This window comes from Aquila chrysaetos, chromosome 3, assembly GCF_900496995.4.
Source record: "Aquila chrysaetos chrysaetos chromosome 3, bAquChr1.4, whole genome shotgun sequence".
In the NCBI taxonomy this organism is placed as follows: Eukaryota; Metazoa; Chordata; class Aves; order Accipitriformes; family Accipitridae; genus Aquila; species Aquila chrysaetos.
This window is the reverse complement of record NC_044006.1, coordinates 7,904,144-7,923,058: the sequence shown is the minus strand read 5'-3', so window position 1 is coordinate 7,923,058 and position 18,915 is coordinate 7,904,144. Positions and strand designations below refer to the sequence as shown.

The 18,915-nt window shown below is 37.7% G+C and overlaps 1 protein-coding gene across 4 annotated transcripts in view; it reads right to left on the bottom strand.

Moving 5' to 3' along the window:
- Positions 1-18,915, bottom strand: part of ZNF217 (zinc finger protein 217) — a 29,163-nt gene continuing 10,248 nt past the window's right edge. For 3 of the 4 annotated variants that reach the window (XM_030009511.1, XM_041122465.1, XM_030009512.2), the window contains 5 exons: positions 12,157-13,942; positions 9,807-9,950; positions 7,341-8,933; positions 3,438-3,566; positions 1-2,131 (listed from right to left, as the gene is read on the bottom strand). In XM_030009511.1, coding sequence (XP_029865371.1) covers positions 3,457-3,566; positions 7,341-8,933; positions 9,807-9,950; positions 12,157-13,555 — 3,246 coding nt within the window. In that variant the 5' untranslated portion in view covers positions 13,556-13,942 and the 3' untranslated portion in view covers positions 1-2,131; positions 3,438-3,456. The remainder of the gene's footprint in view (positions 2,132-3,437; positions 3,567-7,340; positions 8,934-9,806; positions 9,951-12,156; positions 13,943-18,915) is intronic. The other variant, XM_041122466.1, reaches the window with a different exon arrangement.

Sequence of the window (18,915 nt, the reverse complement as noted above, 5' to 3'; positions counted from 1 at the left end):
TTTTGCAAAACACCAAGTCTATATTTACATCCACATGTAATAATATACTCAACTAAAGTGAAATACGTCATAAATTAAATGAGTAATGTATGCCTACTGCTTGACAACTTCCGGTTTCAACAATTAAAATAAACCAAAATGGAATGAAATAAATACATAAACAAAAAAAAAAAATCAACAATTTGTACCTCTATATATGCACTGTTATTTCCAAAGAAACATACAAAACCAGTAGTATCCCAATAGTTAATACTGATGGGCAAAGTGTATTCTGAAGTACAGGGCTGTGCTGCCATGGAATAGAGTCTTCATGTCCATTTTTCCATTCCAACCCCAAGATACCGACCAGAAGAAGCCTTGAGGGAAACTGTACCAGCATGAAGGGAGATTAAAACCAAATAAGTCTTAGGTCTGTTTGCTGAAACATCTTAAAAACCAGCCCCATACATTTTAATCACAGAACCCCGTAAGGTACACAGATGATAGTTACAGCATGCATTCTATAAGACTCATTGAAAGATCACGCAAAAAAATAGATTAACCATTTTCCAAGTGAATTCATCTTCAAAAAATAGGCTATAAAAGTGCAAAACTAGGAAAACAAAAATCTAGATTATGTACATATGGCTCAGCTTATGAACAGGAAAAAAGGTAAATAGTGTACAATTTCCTGATACACAGCACTTCATTACATCGCCAGTTTACAGAAACATTAAAAATAGGTCCCATATACAGGAACTAAGACATACAACTGGAACATCTCAAGTTGCATAATGAAAAAACAAGAGTTTCTAGGTTTTGCTATTTTACATTTGCTGTATGAGGGAAGAGAGCAAAACGAACAGTGCAAAATTTTTCATTTTTTGTTTTACTAAAATATATGGAAGTCAAAGCCAGGTACAGAAGAAATTAACTCTTAACTACAGGCTTTATGAGAAGCAACTAGGAACGCAAGTCAAAGTATGCAACAATTCTGCTTTACTGGCTGGTAACTGGCCATCTTCCCTTTACAAAAATTAAACTGCATGTGCATTAGAAAAAACTCTTGTTGTCTTCACACAAAAATAAAAGGAGATATTCTCCCATTTACAGGTTATTTCTCACTTATTTTAAACACCCAGTAGATGCTAAAACTCGACATCAAGAAGCTTCCAAGCACAGTCAAGCAGGCTACACCATAGACACATCCCTTTTGAAGTCTGTAGATCCCATATTCATATTGCAAGTCTGTTTGTTTGTGACTTTACAGTTTGGACAAAGGTGCAAAGTAGTTTTCCTCTAAATGTAACTGTATGAGTTTAGTACAAAACTAAACATTTGAAACATTTAGATTAGTATTGTTTCTCATGCAAGTCCTAGGTATTTTCTGCTGCAAAAGTTTGTATGTTGGTAGAGATGTTTAAGAGGCTTCTCTGAAGAACAGCAACCAATGCCAAGAGAAGAATCCAACCGTATTTCAGGAATGCCACATTGAAATCCAAATGTCAAGTATTGCCTCATCCTTGCATTTAAAAATATGCTGGAGACAACCCCAGGGAAACAGATCCCTCCAACACATTGTGGTCTTAACACATACAAGGCAGATCAGCATAATGTCAGCACCGTTGCTTTGATGTTCACAACATTTATAAACTGGACAGTTTCAGACAGTTTATTTGGAACTTGTTTTAAAAAACTAACATAGTTCAACAGAAAAAAAAAAAAAAAAGACAGATGAGAAACTTTCACCTTTATGAAAAAGGAGCATTAAGCCAACAGGATTTCAACTTCAGTATTTACAGTTTACCTGAGGTGCAATGTTTATATATTCTTTCAAAGAGAAACTCTTCAGCAGCGCTCAAGTATGTAAAAATATAATTCCTACCTAATATTTGGTCAATTAATTCTAATGAAAAATACTCAAAAGTCAATGTCAAGATATACATTCTCCACACACCTTCATAAACCAATTGTTTAGACTACTTTTTATGGCTATTTGGTAAAAAATGTTAACAGAACCAGTATTATAAAACTGTAGTGTTTCTATAAACAGTACAATCACAGCTTAGTTCAGTAGCTTTCACCATTCATTTTTCTTCAAGGGATGAACTGCAGGTATAACTCCATAAAACATGCGCTTGTGTCCTTAGACCTAGGGGAAAAAAAAAAAAAGAAGAAAAATTATAGTTTTGTGGTATATAACTATAAAATAGTACAACACATTTTGTTGTGAGGAGTATCTTCAAAACTTAAAGAGAATTTCTTCCACACCCTTGTATAAGTGTATTTAGAAATTGATATTGTCATATAAGGTCTGTGTCTTGTATTTGCCAAATAAAAGGTGGCAATCAAGTCTACTTTTGAAGATATTCAAGCCCCAAGTAGAAATACAGGCAGGAAATTGAGTTAGCTTTAAAAAGAAGAACTAGACAAAATTATGTCTAGTAGGGGGACAATAAAAGCAGTAAGATTAGAAGAATATCAAGAAATAAAGTGAAGTATTTTAAAAGCTGTCAACTAGGTATCAGATAGCTCTGCTCCCCAGATATGTCAAATCTTTCCATAAAATAGTACGTGCTGGTCCAGGTGCTATACCATTCAAGACACTCTCCTTAAATTTGAATGAGGAAAATTATCTGTAGCTCTGGGTTTGAAAAAAGCATACAGATAAATTTATTTATAGTCTTATAGAGTACTTATCTCCTTTAGCAGCTAAGAATGTTGCAAACACAATGGGGTTGTTAAGTTCTGAGACACAGCTACAGAACTGAAGAGATGAAGCACAGGAATTCAGAACACCAGGCTAATTCTTTTCACTTGACCTGTTTCCCTAAGAGGCTACACCCACCCCTCAGTCAAACAAAGGAAAAACTATTTGGAATAACCTCTCCAGTACACAAAGATAAACTGTCAAGGAGTTATCAGGAAACCCTTACTTTCCCATGAAATAATCCACCAAGAAAAGCCATCTTGTTTGAGGCAATCTTCACAATCTTCAGAAGTTGTAAAATGAGTAACATCTACACATTTTCAGGAAGGACTAACCGACATAACCTCTCATAGGATTCATGAGCTGTGATAAGAGGCACTTCCTCTCGTTTCTAGTTCTCCACATGATGTTCCCCCACCACCAAGTACTGACTTAAGGGGAAAGCCCTTGCGTTGAACACTTCCCACTGGTATTGTAACTGGTTAATATATTTATCTATTGTTAGCCCTTCCATTTCTTTTAGAAAAGAAGCACCTACGTACTTTTTATGCAAGCCATTACCACTATTCAAAATAACTAATGCTACTACACCAGTATTTGGCTGACTTTGTAAGAGAGGGGGAGTTTGTATTTTCAGCTGTTCTGGTTCAGACTTTCATAACCTCTCATCATGCTATGCAGCAACCTTTGATGCTACAGGTACATAATGCAACATTTAAGTAACAATTAGTTCAAAAGGCTTGTTTACCGTTTCTTGAAGTAAACGATTAAGTCTTCTTGTCACTTGGTCGAAAGTGTGCATTACCAATGAAGCTTTCATAACTTCGCTTTTGCAGCACGCTGCTAGATAAGTGTTGGTATGACACTGATCTCTTTCCTGACAAAAATTAATTTAGAGGAGTTAGAATTATTTCCTGCTAATCTAATTGGTCAGACATTCAATTATGAGCAGGTCTACGTCAGCATCCAGAATCCCAGCATACCACAGATGCTACCACAAATCATCTCACGAGCAGGGCCCAAGAAAATAGATATTCCTAGTCCTATTAAAAGATTATACGAAATTCAGTAACCAGAACAAATACAAGGAGAACTAAAAGTATTAATTTAACAACTTTGTTCTAAGCTGTGTACACGTGATGTCCATCTCTCCAGATTTTGCTCATTTCATTTGCAAGAAAGAAATTTCCTTGCTTAACTCATCATACAGCAGGCTTCACTTTAAGAAGGTTTAAGTGCTGCAGTACATTCTATAGCATGATGCCTACATACCCAGTATCTGTATTTGTTTGAAAACTGAAATTTTGAATATGAGTATTTGAGAGGAAAAACAGGTATACTATATTATTGCCATCACAGATTATATGGCAATTGTGACACTCCAAAGAGTGTTAAAATGCATTTACTTGAAGACCTTTGTTAAGCAATTTCCAGTCTAGTATACAGGTAATTTTATGTTTATCCAAGACCATTAATTCAGATTTATATATGTGAAATCAATGCCTGTTCCATATTAAGTCTTATTAGCTTAAGCAAGCAGTCAAAAACACTTCATAAAATTAAGGAAAAAAGTCAAGAATCATTACTCCCACAGGATACAAAAAGCCCAACTGCCATCCATATTCCATGAAAGCTTTAAATGCAGCATTGAAAAAACCTAGCAAGCTTTAATTAAATTAAAATAGCAAAGCTAAATTAATATTTCAACAGAATGTACAAAGCCATTGGAGTGTGTCATGAGCAATTGTCTTTAATTTGCAGCCTCTGCCAGATCAATCAGCCAACAGGTTATCCTTGATAGCATGTTGCCATTGCAAAGGCAACTAATTTGAAAATAACACAAACTGAGTGGTTTCAGAATGTTTCTGTCTCTTCAGGGCAACACAGAATGGCAGAGCTTACAAGCAATAACGGAAGGCATCATGCTTTAATCAAGTTTGCCAAGTGGAACATATTCTCGTGACAACTTGATCCAGCATTTAACATGCGACATAACATGTTCATAGAGGACCTAAGTAACGCTGCCACAAGGCACACAGGCCCTTAAAAAAGGTTTTGACATCATGTTTTATAATATCACCAGAGTTCAATAAAAAGACTACAGAAACCTGCAGGTCTACACCTGCAGTACTTTGCATATGATATCTTACAAAGTACATCTCTGAGGAGTTACAACTCTTAGACAAACAGTTGTACTTCAGCTTTTTAACAAAAAACCCAGAATTTGCAGAAACGTTCATCTTCACTGGCTCCACCCACATTAAAACTCAAATACTGAGAAGTTTGCCTGTCTGCTACCCTATACCCTCTCAAACAACTATCAAGGTTTGGGCTGGGTACTTCTAGGCAGAATGGTTGGAAAACTAGGAAGTTAGCCTTAAAAACCTACATATCGCACAGGGCTTTTATTGAAGTTGCTAAGAAAACCCATAGAGGGGGTCTTGTTTCACAAGTCTTTCCAATGTAGGCAACAGCCATTAAAAGTTGCTTTTCTTGCCCTGAGACAGCACTGTGTAACAAACAATGAAATCTTTATTTCCATGACAACAATACTGTCAAATTAGTTGCAGCCATAATTTTGAGCGCTCTAAATAACAAAACCCAGTAGAAAGTTCTTGACTACAGGCCACTGTCTCCAGGCTTGTGCCAAAGAGGAAGAAAAGCCTACCACAGAGATTTTTCTGGCAGACAGGTGGAGCTTTCAGAAGAACAAGGTGGATTCCAATGAAGTTATTGTTTAAAAATAGTATTGCATCAACTGCTACTTCAAAAGGCTACCCTCACTAAGACTACTGGCAAAATAAGAGAATTTCCTTATCCCCAGTGTACACTAATGCTGGATCCCAAGGAGCAAGAGACTGCCCACCATTTAGTCCTTGGGGTACAGACTACCCATCTAGCTCGCTGAAGCTGCAAGACTTTTTAACTTTCCCTTTCCTGTTTCCATGAAAATTAATAGAGTTTTATAAAACATCAAGAGCATTCCCTCAAAATCCTGAATGTTCTATCTGCTCAACAGATAGCAATGTCATGACGCACAAGTCTTCAGTCAGTGCAAATTAACATCATTTAGTCCTTAAGGACACCAAATGTTGAGATCACACATTAAGTTCTTAGCTGCCATCAACTGTTACTTTAAAAAAAAAAAAAAGTCTTGCAAAATGCTGTAAATTCCACAACTGCATGAATGACTTCTGTGCTCAGAAAAAAAAAAAAAAAACCACCTGTATTTCATTCTCTTAAATCACTAGGAATCAAAAGACAGCAACAACTTTTGTCCTGCTGCCCATCCCTCTGCATTCTATGCATAACCTAGTGCCCATTTTACATTCCTCATAGCAATTCATGGTACAGTTCATGGACACAGACAACACTCTTCATGAAACTAGGAATTAACTCCATTTCACAACCACTTCAGTGAGTCAACTGTGATGCTGGCTTTTCCTTTATCCACTCCCTACCCAGACTGGAAACAGAACTGTAACACTTTCCTTCATCCTTCCATAACCCACTAGCAAGCCTGAATATTTATGAAGCCCACAACCTTAAAACAAGCAAGCAAAAACCAGAACAGAGTTAGCGAATAAATTTTTTGCCACATAACTAAATGCAGGTTTAGTATTTTGCAGTTCGCTCTGACCTAAGGTAACACACCTCTGCTTGTTATGAGCCCAGGCTACTTCAGAAGAATAATCTTACTGCTTCCAGAGAATGGGAGTAGTCACAGAGTTTAAGAACTTAGCAGAGACTTCAGGACTACACAGCACACACACGCTATTCATTTTTATAACAGGATCTTCATTTCAAAATTCAAAGTCCTATATTTATAGCTAAGTCCATACTGACCTCAGCTCAAAGTCATAAATACCATCTTCTACAAATAGTCAGACAACTGCTTAAATATCACCTAGCACCTTTTAATCTTGGCCTCCTGCTAAGTTTTGAAAATGTTGACTAAGAATAAAACACAAAAAGCATGTATTTCATAGAAGTACTAATGTTTTCCAAATACATCACAAAACATTTATCTCTGCTAGGCCCAGAATTTTCCACAAAGCATTGCTACTTAGTGCAATGAGACACCATAATTAGAAGAGCAGAAATATGTTGTTTTGATTTACCAAAGTATTCTGTTCCTAATAAAAACTAAACATTATAAAAACCCAATGAACGGAGGTATAAGATTTAAATCATAGTTTTACAATTTGTAATCCATCCTTTTCTGCAATTGAAGGGAACAATTGTCCGTGATAGCTTTTTTTTTTTTTGTAAGAGGTTTTATTAATATTCCAGATGGTCCAAGACTTCTTGCATATTAAGCAGACAGGCTCATTCCATATCCTGGATTAGTTAGCATGTCTGGAGTACCCTGATGAGCAAACAATACATGTTTGCTATCAGAGACCCATGGCAGGGGGAGGGAGGGAACTTGAGCAACTTTAAATCCCTCTTTAAAATTCAGACCTTTCATGCCCAATTCCCCAAGCCAGGAGTTTGCTGAACCTGGATTTTAAATTTAAAATCCAAGCATTGACTGGACTTGGTGAAGTACAGCTTTATTTTCTCTGTTTCAAGGTAGGTACACACTTATATTTCATTCACCTTCCTTTGTAATGGTGTAAGACATTTAACTAGGAAGGAGATACAGTACCTTCTACTGTAGAGCTGGTTACTTGGCCATTGCTAGATCCACAAGAACTGTAAAGTGATCCAGAGCTATACGGCTCATAAGGTTTGAGAACAGTCAATACATTAGGAGGATCAACATCATCTGAATTCAGAAGCCCTTGTTTGGTTGGCAAAACAGAGGATGCAGGTTTGGTGCGAGAACATTCCTGAGGTAGCAGATTTGCATATCTGTTTGCAACACGAAATCTGCTCATTTCGTATCTTCTGTAACTAGCCATTGGAGAGTCAATATGCTCAACAGCTAACAGATTAGGTTTCATTCGTTTAGAAGACGTTTCACCATAGTCTAGATTTACATTGCTCACAGATTTACTACAAGGATAGTCTCTTCCTCGATGACAAGACCAGGCAGATTCATTTAGGTGAGAGTCGAGAGGGCCATTCATACTGCTGCTTACTAGACCAGATTGAGACACTGGGACACTTAGAGCTTTTACTTTAGATTCAGATCTTTTTACTCTGTCCAATACTGGAGAGATACTGGAACTGGAGTGCATTTCTTGCTGAGGTTGTCTATAGTTATTTGCCTGAGCTCCAATATTACTTTGCTGTTTATGAAACTTGAGGTTACTTGGGGCTGTGCTGCTTGAGTCAGTCACTGAAAAGAGAGGGACTTTGTTCTGTGGAGGGTGACATTGTTTAGCTTTCCCCGTTTGCAACAGTTTTTGCTGTGTAGATGGGGAAGCCTTACTTTTATTAGAATTAAAAGACAGAGGAAGCACATCTTTACCAAGCAGAGCTGGAGGGCATCCAGTGCGTCTGGCTTTAGCTAGAGCCTTGTTTCTACAGCCATTTTTGTTAACGGTGTCAGGATTGTATTTGTGCATCAGCCTCTGGTGCATCATTAGGACTTCTGGGTAAAATGTTCTGTAAGTACAAAATGGACAGGTGCTGGGTGCTAGCAGGCCTCTAGTTGAAACCACTGAACATTCTTGTGAAGTCCCAATAGATAAGTTCAAGGGCTTTTCTTGACAGTCCACCCTAGGTTTGTGTTTGTAGTTTTCAGTGCAGTCTCGCACATCATTCACATTTTTTCCATCCTTTAAAGCACAAACATACTGGACATCATCGCCCTCTGATGTCACAGAAGCCCGCCTCTCTCTTTTATGAGGAACACTGGGCTGAGCTTCCTTTGTTTCCTTCTCAGCCTTTAGTTTTTCCAGGTAAGGAGCGGACACATTCTCGTGTATTTGATTTGAATTGTTACAAACAGAACCTTTGTTCAATTCCCTAGAATTATTTTTCATTTTTAAAAGGACTGTGCTGCCTATTGCATTGTTCAGGGACAGAACTTCCTTTTGCTGCTTGGTAGGTCGGAAGCCCTCAGCATCTTTGGCACAATCAAAAAGCCTCTTCGAATTTTTGGTTTCTTGAGCACCATCAGCAGCCAGCAAGAGCTCCGTCTCCTGACTCTGTAATGAAACTTTGCTGTCACTTTTCACATCTGCTGCACTATCAGCTTGCTTGTCCTTGTGATGCCTCTCTAAGTGATACCTCAGTGAAGTTTTCTGTGCTGCTGCGTAGTCACAGAATTCACATTTGTATGGTTTTTCACCTGAAACACAGTTTCATCAGTAAATAAGTTTGATACAACTTGATTTGAAGTCCTGAATACAATTAAAGACAAGGGAATAATGTAGACTGCAAAACAGTAAAATAGATTTTTCTTTCCCCTTCCACATACTCCTAATTCCCAAACTCATCTAAATCATTTAAACAATATCTTACTGCTTTTACTAACTACAGTGACATCTTCTGGCTACGGTGAAGATATTTTCCACACACTGGCTATGTAAGGAGATGGTAGCTGACAATATGTTTGGCAGAGATAAGCAAGAAGTGTAACTATGGGTCAACTCCAACAATTTGTAGCCCTTGATCATACCACAAGTATGCTATTCAACAACACAAATGTTACAGTTCATCTATAAATAGAGCTGTTTCAAAAGAAACAGGGACATACATTAACAGAAGTAGGAAGAGTTTGCCTGGCTATGGAAAACAAAAAGTTGAACTGAAAAATAGACATAGCTTTTTCCCAGGTAGCAACTACTGGCAGACTATCAACTTAGTACTTGGGAAATAGGCTTTTTTTAAAATAAAATAAAATAAAAAAACCCAGCCGAACCCACCAAAACTTTTTGCTAGACTGCTAAAAGCAGAAAGAATTAAAGTTTTAAAATACATTGTGCTCTTAACAGTACTTAATGTAATTACCCTATTACAAAAGATTTGCACTTATATAAAGAATTCCTTCTAAGAAATTTCAATTGGAATTATTTATTTTTTTTTAGCATTAGAGAAAACTTTGTTCTTAATATCAATGATTTTGAAGGCAACTTCTGGTTTTCTTAAGCAAAGCCAAACATTCCATCCAACTGGATTCAGACTACTTCCTTCCCCTCCCACAAAGATGAAGCCCATTTACCTGTATGAGTTCTGAGATGAATATTGAGGTAATAATTTGAGCGAAAATACTTTCCACAATAGCTGCATTCTCTGGAGGCTCCAAGGTTTTTAACTTTTGCTCTTTCCAAACCATCTTCATTTTTATCTTTGGGAGAAAATATACCTATATTACGAAGAGCAAATGCAAATTTGGAGTCTCGTTTAAAATTATAAGTAACTATCTTAATTGTGTTTTTTAAGGAAAAGCACAGAATGATGAACTGCTGTCAACTCCTACAGTCTACGAGCATCTTTTGTTCTGTACTGCTGCACACTTAGCAATCAAAGAGTGAAAGAGTTAAAAAGGTTTCTGTCTGTGTCAAGTAACACTGTGGTTAGTGACTGCAATGAAGAAGCCCCAGAGAACAAACAAGATGCAAAACTAGGTCTTGAAGAAAAAAAAAAAAAAAAATCTTTACTGACCTACAGGAACTTGATGTAAAATGGCCCATCTCAAAAATTCACACAGATTATAAACTGTTTTCTTTTATTAAAGGGAGTGCTTGAATTAGTAAGTGTGAACATGATGATTCAGACTGTAAACCTGCTCTGCGCACCATGGCAAAACGCAGGAAGGTGTTTTGGGGAAGGAAGGTGAGGAGAAAGATGAATTTTCTTTTTATTATTGTTATTATTATTATTTCCGTGCTAATCAATGGAGTGCCATGCCTGTATAACAACATCCTTAGATTTAATGAGTAATCTTTGTTCACTAGAAGCATTAATGCTTAAGCTTTGACAAATACAGGAGTAGGAAAGTGACAGGGGTTGCTAGCTCTGTGAAACGTACTCAAGGAACAAATTCACAGGTTAAAAACTGGTTCCACTCAAGTGTAAGCAGCAGTAGTTACCACTGGAGGGCGGCAAGTACAGCATAATGTCCAACAGGAAAGGGGAAAAAGCTTACACACAATACACCATTCAAATCAACATGATTTCTCTGGCAGGTTGAATTGAAAAAACATCAAGACAACTTCAGTAAAACATCCAAGTCAAAGCTGACTAGAAAGCTACAGTGGGAAGAGAAGGAAGGAGATGTTTTACTTGACCAAGACATTAGATACATAACAGATAGCTTAAAACAGTTCTCTGAAGTTCCTACGTGTTGGAAAGCTTCTATACGGGAAATGCTAAGTATGGTTAAACTATGGCTAAGACAAGCCATGGCTGTTTTAAACAAACAGATAATGTCTCAATAAGCATGACTCAGCATCTCACAATGAAAGCTGTTGTAGTTTAGGATAAGACACTGAAAAACAAAACAAGCAAGTTAACATTAGGTAATAATTCCATTCCTTTGTTACTGGAGGCAAAATAAAGGGCTGCACATTACCAGAAATGGAAAAGTCAGTTGTGTGTGCCAGGACATTCTGTACGTTGTGTCTTTTCTTGAGATTATGCAAGTATCTGTTCTTTAAATGCAGACTCAAAGCATGTCACACACAAGAGTGCTAGATTAGCTAGACTTTTTACCTTTCCTTTTTGTCCCCAGACATGCAGTCTTTTTCAATTAAGGAATCATTCAGTACCACTTGTTTTTCTAAGACACTGTGAGATGCAGTTAATCCTGGGTAACACAGAGATTGAGCCTATCTACTCTGTCAAAGAGAATCTTTAGCAACCCTTCAAGGAAGAGTAGTTAAATATATACCTCTTACATACGTGATGTCCACATATTAATAGCCTGCATGCATGTCCTTACGCAACTAATTTAAAATTGCTGGTTCTGACATTTAGGCTTTCAAGTTACATACCGTTCAAAAGAAACACAGAACCTGCAGTTTGATAGAAAATGTTGGAATTATTCTTTACTTCTCAGGATGTTAACAACTGCTGGTATCAAGCACTGGACTTTTTCTGCCCTTTCTTACAAGATGCAGGGGAAAAAAACGAGACTACAATTTCTTCAGAAATACTATTTGTAAAAACATGTGCTGGACAAGAAGGGATATGCAACACTCAAACATCCAGTAAAACTAAGGACCTTGCTATTGCAGGTATGAGAGAGAGAGGGAGAGAGAAAGAAGGGGTAAGTAAACAGGGATTTTTTGCTAGGCTGATTGTTATTAAAAGTATTTCAATGATTTCAGTAACCCAAATCATAACTGCAAGAAGGCCCAACACAACTTCAAAGATCTCAAAATGGTGTCAGAACCTTTCTTTCCCTCTCATTTTTCTCTTTTCCCCTTCTCCCACCATAACATTTCATATCTCTGGCCAAATTTTGAAAAGATAACTGAGAAAGGCAAGATGCATTCTTTGGCTCTAAAGAGTTCCTAAACAATACAGTAACAGCCATTTCAAACTTACATGCTCAAAATACTACTCACCTAAATTAAGTGTTTCCGGAAGCCCATCTTCAGATCCATCTTCAGAGCCTCCTTCTATTCGTTCTCCTGCCCCATTTTCATCCAGAGTTGCAATTATATCAGCACAGCACGTCCTCGAAGCAGCCGAAGTCTCTCCATCAGTTCGCCTGTCTCTCTTATGTACTCTGGAATGAAGGACTAGCTGGTGGTATGTTCTGAAGGCTTTACCACACTCTGAACAGTGTGTTGGTTTCTCTTTGTTCTGGGACAATTTAGAATCCATCTCCATAGAAGGCACTTCACCACCGGGATGTTTCAGTTTATCTTGGGATAAGTTACCATTCCCTGTGTAACTGCTGTTTTTATTTACTTTTGACTTCCCTGTAGTTTCAGTCTGGCTACCTTTATTTGCATTCCAAATTTCACCAAGATCTTCTTTCTCAGAACATGAATCATCATTGTCTGTACTTCCTTCTTGCCCTGGTTCTTTAATTTGGCCATGGCCAACTGCAACTTTACCTTTGGTAGCCAGCTGCCATGCTTGATATGTGTTGAAAGGATCTAGTTCAGCTATCCACTTCACAGGTTTTTGTGATTTGTCATTTTCTGGAACCAAGTTTGGTCTTAAGTTCAAGAATCGCAAAAATTCCTCTCTTCGAGATGTTTCTTCTGCATTAGGTTCACCAGTTACTTGGGGGCTTTCACCACTGGGTACTGATTCTTTGGTGTGCACTTTACTATGCTCAATTAGAGTCTCTTTATTGAGAAATAGGAAACCACAAACCATACAAATTTTGTAAGGTGACGTTACATTTTCAGTTACGTGCTCCTGCACCACCTCATTGATTGTTATGGGGCTCTCAGAACCTTGTTGGTGCTTGTTTCTAGAACCAGGCTTTCCAGTATGCGTTCTCATGTGATTTTTGAGGAACCATGGCTCTTTAAATCTTCTGCCACATACATTACACCAATACGTGAAAGAATCTTTATGCTTTTTCATGTGTGCCTCAACGTCAAAAGCCTCATCAAATGTTTGTCCACAAACTTCACAACTAAGTTCTTCTCTGTCCTTTTCATTGTTTGGTGAAGACAAGTTTTTTCTTACTTTACATTTATCTAGAGGACTAAGATACTCTGCTTCAACACGCAGGACAGCCGGTTCACAAAGAGTGGGCCTATGCTGAGTTAAGACATGCTTACCAAGTTCTTCAGGATGTTTAAAAGTCTCATCACAAAACATGCAGTCCAGAGGCATGCATCCCTCAGTTTGCATGAGAAACTTTTCTTGCAAGCTTTTGTAAGAAATTGTGTTTGTTCCTTTTATTGTCATTGAGGCATCATTATTCTCCATCTGTGCACCAACGGTACTGGCTATTCCATCCGGTCCATCCATGTATGCCAAGAGAGGCTGAGTTGGCATGTTTCCTACGTTCTGTTCCCTATTACGTGTTTTAATGTAAGGTTTCAGTTCTTTGGGGATGCTCACTGATCACAATAAGGACACTTATAAAGTTCTCCAACATGTGCTTACAAGTCTGCTAAGCTAAAAAAACCTCTGCCAGAAAAAAGATTTTTTCCACAAGCAAAAAATTATTTCTTTTTCGTTTTTATCTGTGTTCACACATCACTGCAAGTGTATCCATCGGTTCTCTCAGTGACAGAATGAGGGTTTTTTGAACTAATTCTGATTTTTCAAGTCTGCAGAAACAGTCAGTTGCACTTAGTTTTTTTGTACAAATATTTCAAATAGTTGCATTGGGCAAAATACACTCAAGGTCAAGTTCAGTGCCACAAAGAATTCCAGCACCTGGAGAAGAGAGAAAATAGTCAGTCAGACTTTTCAAAAGAAAAGTATTGTCTCCCAAATAATGAAAACATTAGGGCTAGAAAACTATCGAATGCTTTTGAACACAGAAGGCATATTTTCAATAAATAGTCAATGAGGGACAGCTGGAAGGCACTCTGGTCACTTTTCTACCTACCACAGTTGAAATAGTATGGTCTTGAACATCCCTGTATTCCATTAGCTGTGCTTCTGTATTAAGACTGCTATATAAAAGCAATACTTTGTCTACTATCTATTCTAAACCTACACTTAGCCAGTTACATAAAGCTGCTGAAACCATATTTCAATACATACACTACTGAATTCATAACAAGTAAATCCAGCAAGCCAAAGTAACCTTTCCTCGAACCTCTGAAACCAGTGTTTAGAGGCACAGTAAAACTTTGTTCTCTAAAGGCTGTTGAGCAAAACACTTTTTTTTTTTTTTTTTTTCCCCTCAAGACTAGACAGCTTGGAATTAGTTTTCGTAGTTCTGGTACACAGTAAGCGTCAGTTCAAATCTTTGTATTAAGAACTATTCACTAACACCACTACTCAAAGCTTTTACTATCATTCACAGATTTACAATCTGTGACAATTTTGGGCTGGTAACAATTAGATCATCTCAAAGTTTGAAATAAACTAATGACACTGTTTCTCGTACAGTAGTCCAGTATTTAAATCATCCAAGAGGCCAACTAGTACATTTAAAAAGGAAATGCTTCTAATTTCAAATTGCGTGCAACAAAAAATGTGCTTTATTGATTATACTCAAAAGGGAAGGTTTAAGATTCCACAAGATTAAAAAGGGTTATAACATAGTTAATCACAACTCCAATTTAAATCTCTAAGTCTAAGAGTTATAATGTCTGCTAGCTGGAATTAGTGGCCACCACTCTTTGGGCTGGCAAATTATAGTGTTGTAGAGTTCAGGATTCCACTTGATCAAATTTTTGGATAAAGGAAAACTCTACCAAACTAATACAAGACCATATAAATTGAAAAGGAATCATTCTGAGATGAGGTGCATTTCCAAATACATGAGTATCTAATGAAAAGAATGCATTCAAAATTTGACTCAAACTTCAAACTTTTGCAAATTATTTCATAAAAGACAGCTGGCCAGTGATTCACGTTACTTGAATTAATATGCCTCAAAACACAACATGCTCTATAGCTCTTATAGCAAAACACAATATGGGCAAAGTAGGGTTTTAAAGTTCATCTCAACTTCCACCTTTGCCTGGCTTTTATTTGGAAAAAAATGGAAATGTTTTGCTTCATTTCAGCCAAAGAAACAGTAACAATTCAAGCACAACCCTGTAATAGTTCAGGCTACAGAGATTTCCATGACAAGTAGTTGTAGCAGGTAAAGATGTGATTATCTATGCAGCTGAGGTTACCTTCTCCAGCCTTTTCTGATCAGCAGTGCTAGTCGGACAGAAAAAGGTGGTCTTAAGCCATTAAATCTTAAACCATTTCAGTGGAAATCAGCCACCAGAACTTGAACTGTTTATACAGTTCAGTGGCCCAAACATGTTTGCAGATAATGCTCCTGTAAAGCCATCTGCTGGCAGAACCAGTATGTCCAACAGCCACGGGAGGGTAATAGGACAGGACCTTTAACCAGCTGAAGTGAAAAGGCAACTATCTATAGACCCAAGGTTTGATATGATGCCTTCAACTATATTGGATACCTGTACCTTCCACAGAACAGTAAAGCTCAGGCAAGATAACCACCTGGGAAAGGAACCATGACAACACATTGCTAGGAGTCATAGATCCAACATCTCAAACGCTTTATCCACTCCCTGCACTACAGCCTTGCCCTGAGAATACTCTTTGGTTTTAATTTGAAATGTCAGCAGCTCCTTTTCCACCATCATGCAGACAACAAGATCCTGGAGCCTAACGAAGTTGGGTTAAAAAAAAAAAAAAAAAAAAAAAAACCCAAAAACCCCCACAAAACACACCAAACCAAACAAAAAAACCCAAAACCCAGAATGCCAATACAGAATAAAATTATTGTTGCCAGTTGCCTGTCTTCCACTTTTTTTCTGTATCTCCAGAGCTTAGCAACTTCATTGTCCAGTCCTCTAATCCAGGTCTAGAGAATGATCAGATCTAATGCCAAGAAGTTTCTCGCTTTTTTTAAACCCAAGTTGTTTCAGGCCTGGGCCAAAGACTCATCATATGCCAAGTTAAACGCGAATGGAGGGATCTTGGGGGTAGGGTAGAGTGTAAGAAGGAACAAGCCACTGACTGACAGGTTGATGGCAATAGAACCTGGATTTTCTGCAGTCAAAGTCTCTTTTCTAACTACATCCTTTATCCCCATTTTCAGTTTTATCACTGCCATGATTAACACTTCCTCTCTGCATAATGACTCAAAAATCTTTTGTAATAGGCAAGGTCAGTCTACGGTGCGACACTTCTGAATTGCTATTACAGCCTTTGCTTTTGCCTGTCTACCTTCACCATTCAGTTCTGACTTTCTGGCTTTCACTCACCCCCTTTAGGCAGGTGAAGAAGCTATAACAAAAGTTTGAAGCTGAGGTATTCAAAAAGCTTTCCCTTTTGTAAAACATAAGTAAAAACATATCAAAGGGTGCTGGTTAGCATGTTTCACTTCATGTTTCAACTTGCCCTTTTGTTCTATTTCTACTGTAGTTTTAAGAGGTATTTTTTACACAACAGGATAACGTGTTGTGGCAAAGCTCATGTGCATAAATGGTGACTATCTGCCTGAAAATAATTTATTTGCAAACCAAAAATGAACATCAACTTCGAAAGACTCCTGAACACCTATAAGGAATATCCAAGCAAGATAAAAAATTGAACAAACTTAAGAGTTTAATGCATTTACTTTCAGAGCCACAGGTAAGAACTCTGCAGTAACAGGTATAAGAATCATCCCACAAAAAGGCCAGAGGCATTTCTGGGATATGAAGTCGGAGCCAAACGCCAGTACCTAAAGTCCCATGTACTGCATTGCTGAGATTTGCCATCAACTATTTCCTTGCTAGTGTCTATAAATACAGAAAAAGTCGATTACGCTTTATTACACTCCCCACTTTGTGGCATTACTACATATACACAATAGAGCAACAAAAATTAAGTCAGCGTGAAGAGAAAACAGATGAAAACCAGCAGAAATCCACACTCAATACCCTAACCTCCACAGCATTCTGGGGTGAGATGAGGGTAGAAGAGACATCCTTGTAACACGGACCACCACACATGATTCTACTCAAACCTAACCTAGTATAATACAAACATTTTGTAAAAACCACATGCTTCAAGATTTATTAGAATTGAAGGGACAGGCATAGATCAAATCCTGGGAAGGCCCTAGGTTGGTCACTGATGTGTGAAAAATCTACCTCAATCAATCAATAACATTCTCTGGTAAGCCCTTTGAAAACAGGTCTGTTTCAATCTCATCTCAGCTGTCTAAAAAACTAAACCTGTCCTCACAGCTGCACACATAAATACACAGCATTTAAGTTTAACACACAGACTATGAGAAATGTTTAACAGGAGACTGGATCCAAATTTTTGGGGGTATCAATAGGTTTGAACAAGCCCTTTGGAGACTTCTTCCATGGCTCTTCAAAGCACTTCACACACCTCCACCAACCTGTGTTAGCTGCTGAATGCTTTTCAAGCTTTCACTGTTTTTAATAGGAGGCTCTGAACACTTCTGAAGAACTGGCCACAGCTCATCCTCTAGGCAGCATTGCAAAGCGGAGCAAGATATTCCTGTTTTAGGAATCTGAAATGCCTATTTGCAGTGCAGACAATTACTGTTCTTGGATATACCATCATATACAGGAGATAGTACCTATAGACTGAAAAAAATTGCAGGTAGGATTTCTGAAGAAAACTGCAGATGCAACTAGACAGAATTATATTTAAATGGAGAAGAAAAAAGATAATACTTCTAGAGTCAGAAGGTGAACTAGAAAGCTCTAGTCTTATTTGTGTGTCTGGTGATTACACACTTCACTCTGATTAGATATATGGCTTTTACAAGTAGGCATGGTTTTACGCTCTCACTGTTTAGACGAGCTAACACATGCTACAACTACAAACCAAATATCTACACTAGAGTTTTATCCATTAAGAAAAACTTTCTTCCTAGTGAAGTTATTATTACGCCTTGGATTTGAGGACCAAAACTGCTGATTAATTACATTCCTGTTATTCAAAACCCTGTAGGCAGCAGCAAAACTGTCAAGAGTTGCCTTAATTCTGTACTATTGCTTCCTTGGGAAAGTGGACAACCTGCAGTTTTGAAGAGCACTATTTGTGGCTGAAGGTCTGTATATTAGCTCAACAGAAAAATATAGTACCTGGGGTTTCTTCTGTTGTCTTTCACTTTCAGAAGACAAAAGAACAGACACAACACACCAGTATCAGAGATACTGAGTAAAGGAACAGAAGAAAACAGGAAATCCTTCCTTCCAATAGCTGAAAAGCAATAAATTTGCTACAGATTAACTCAAAATTGAAAATAAAGAATTATCCCTCTTCACATTAGAGTGAGTCAAGAAATCTTCGACTTCTGACTTCCCTATTCATTTGTAAACGTCAACATGCATCTCACACCAGAGTCCAGTGCCCACATGTTCCAGTGGTTGCTGCAACTGCCTTGAGGTAAATGAGTAGGTCAGGAGGAATCTGTCTTGCTCAGTGTACCTGGACATTTCCTGGAGTGGTACTATCCAGAAGTGACAAATTCTTCTCAACTGCAGGATGCCATTTATTGTACCTTATTCTTCCAACAGTCCAGAGCCTGAGCATTTAGCAAACTGAAGTTCACAACTGAGTCATATTTGGCTATATGGCCTTTAGTCAAATATTTTAACAGGTTTTCAGTGATACCCATTATATTTATAAACACCACAAAACATACATAAATAAAGATTTAACTGGACAGATGAGAATGTCTT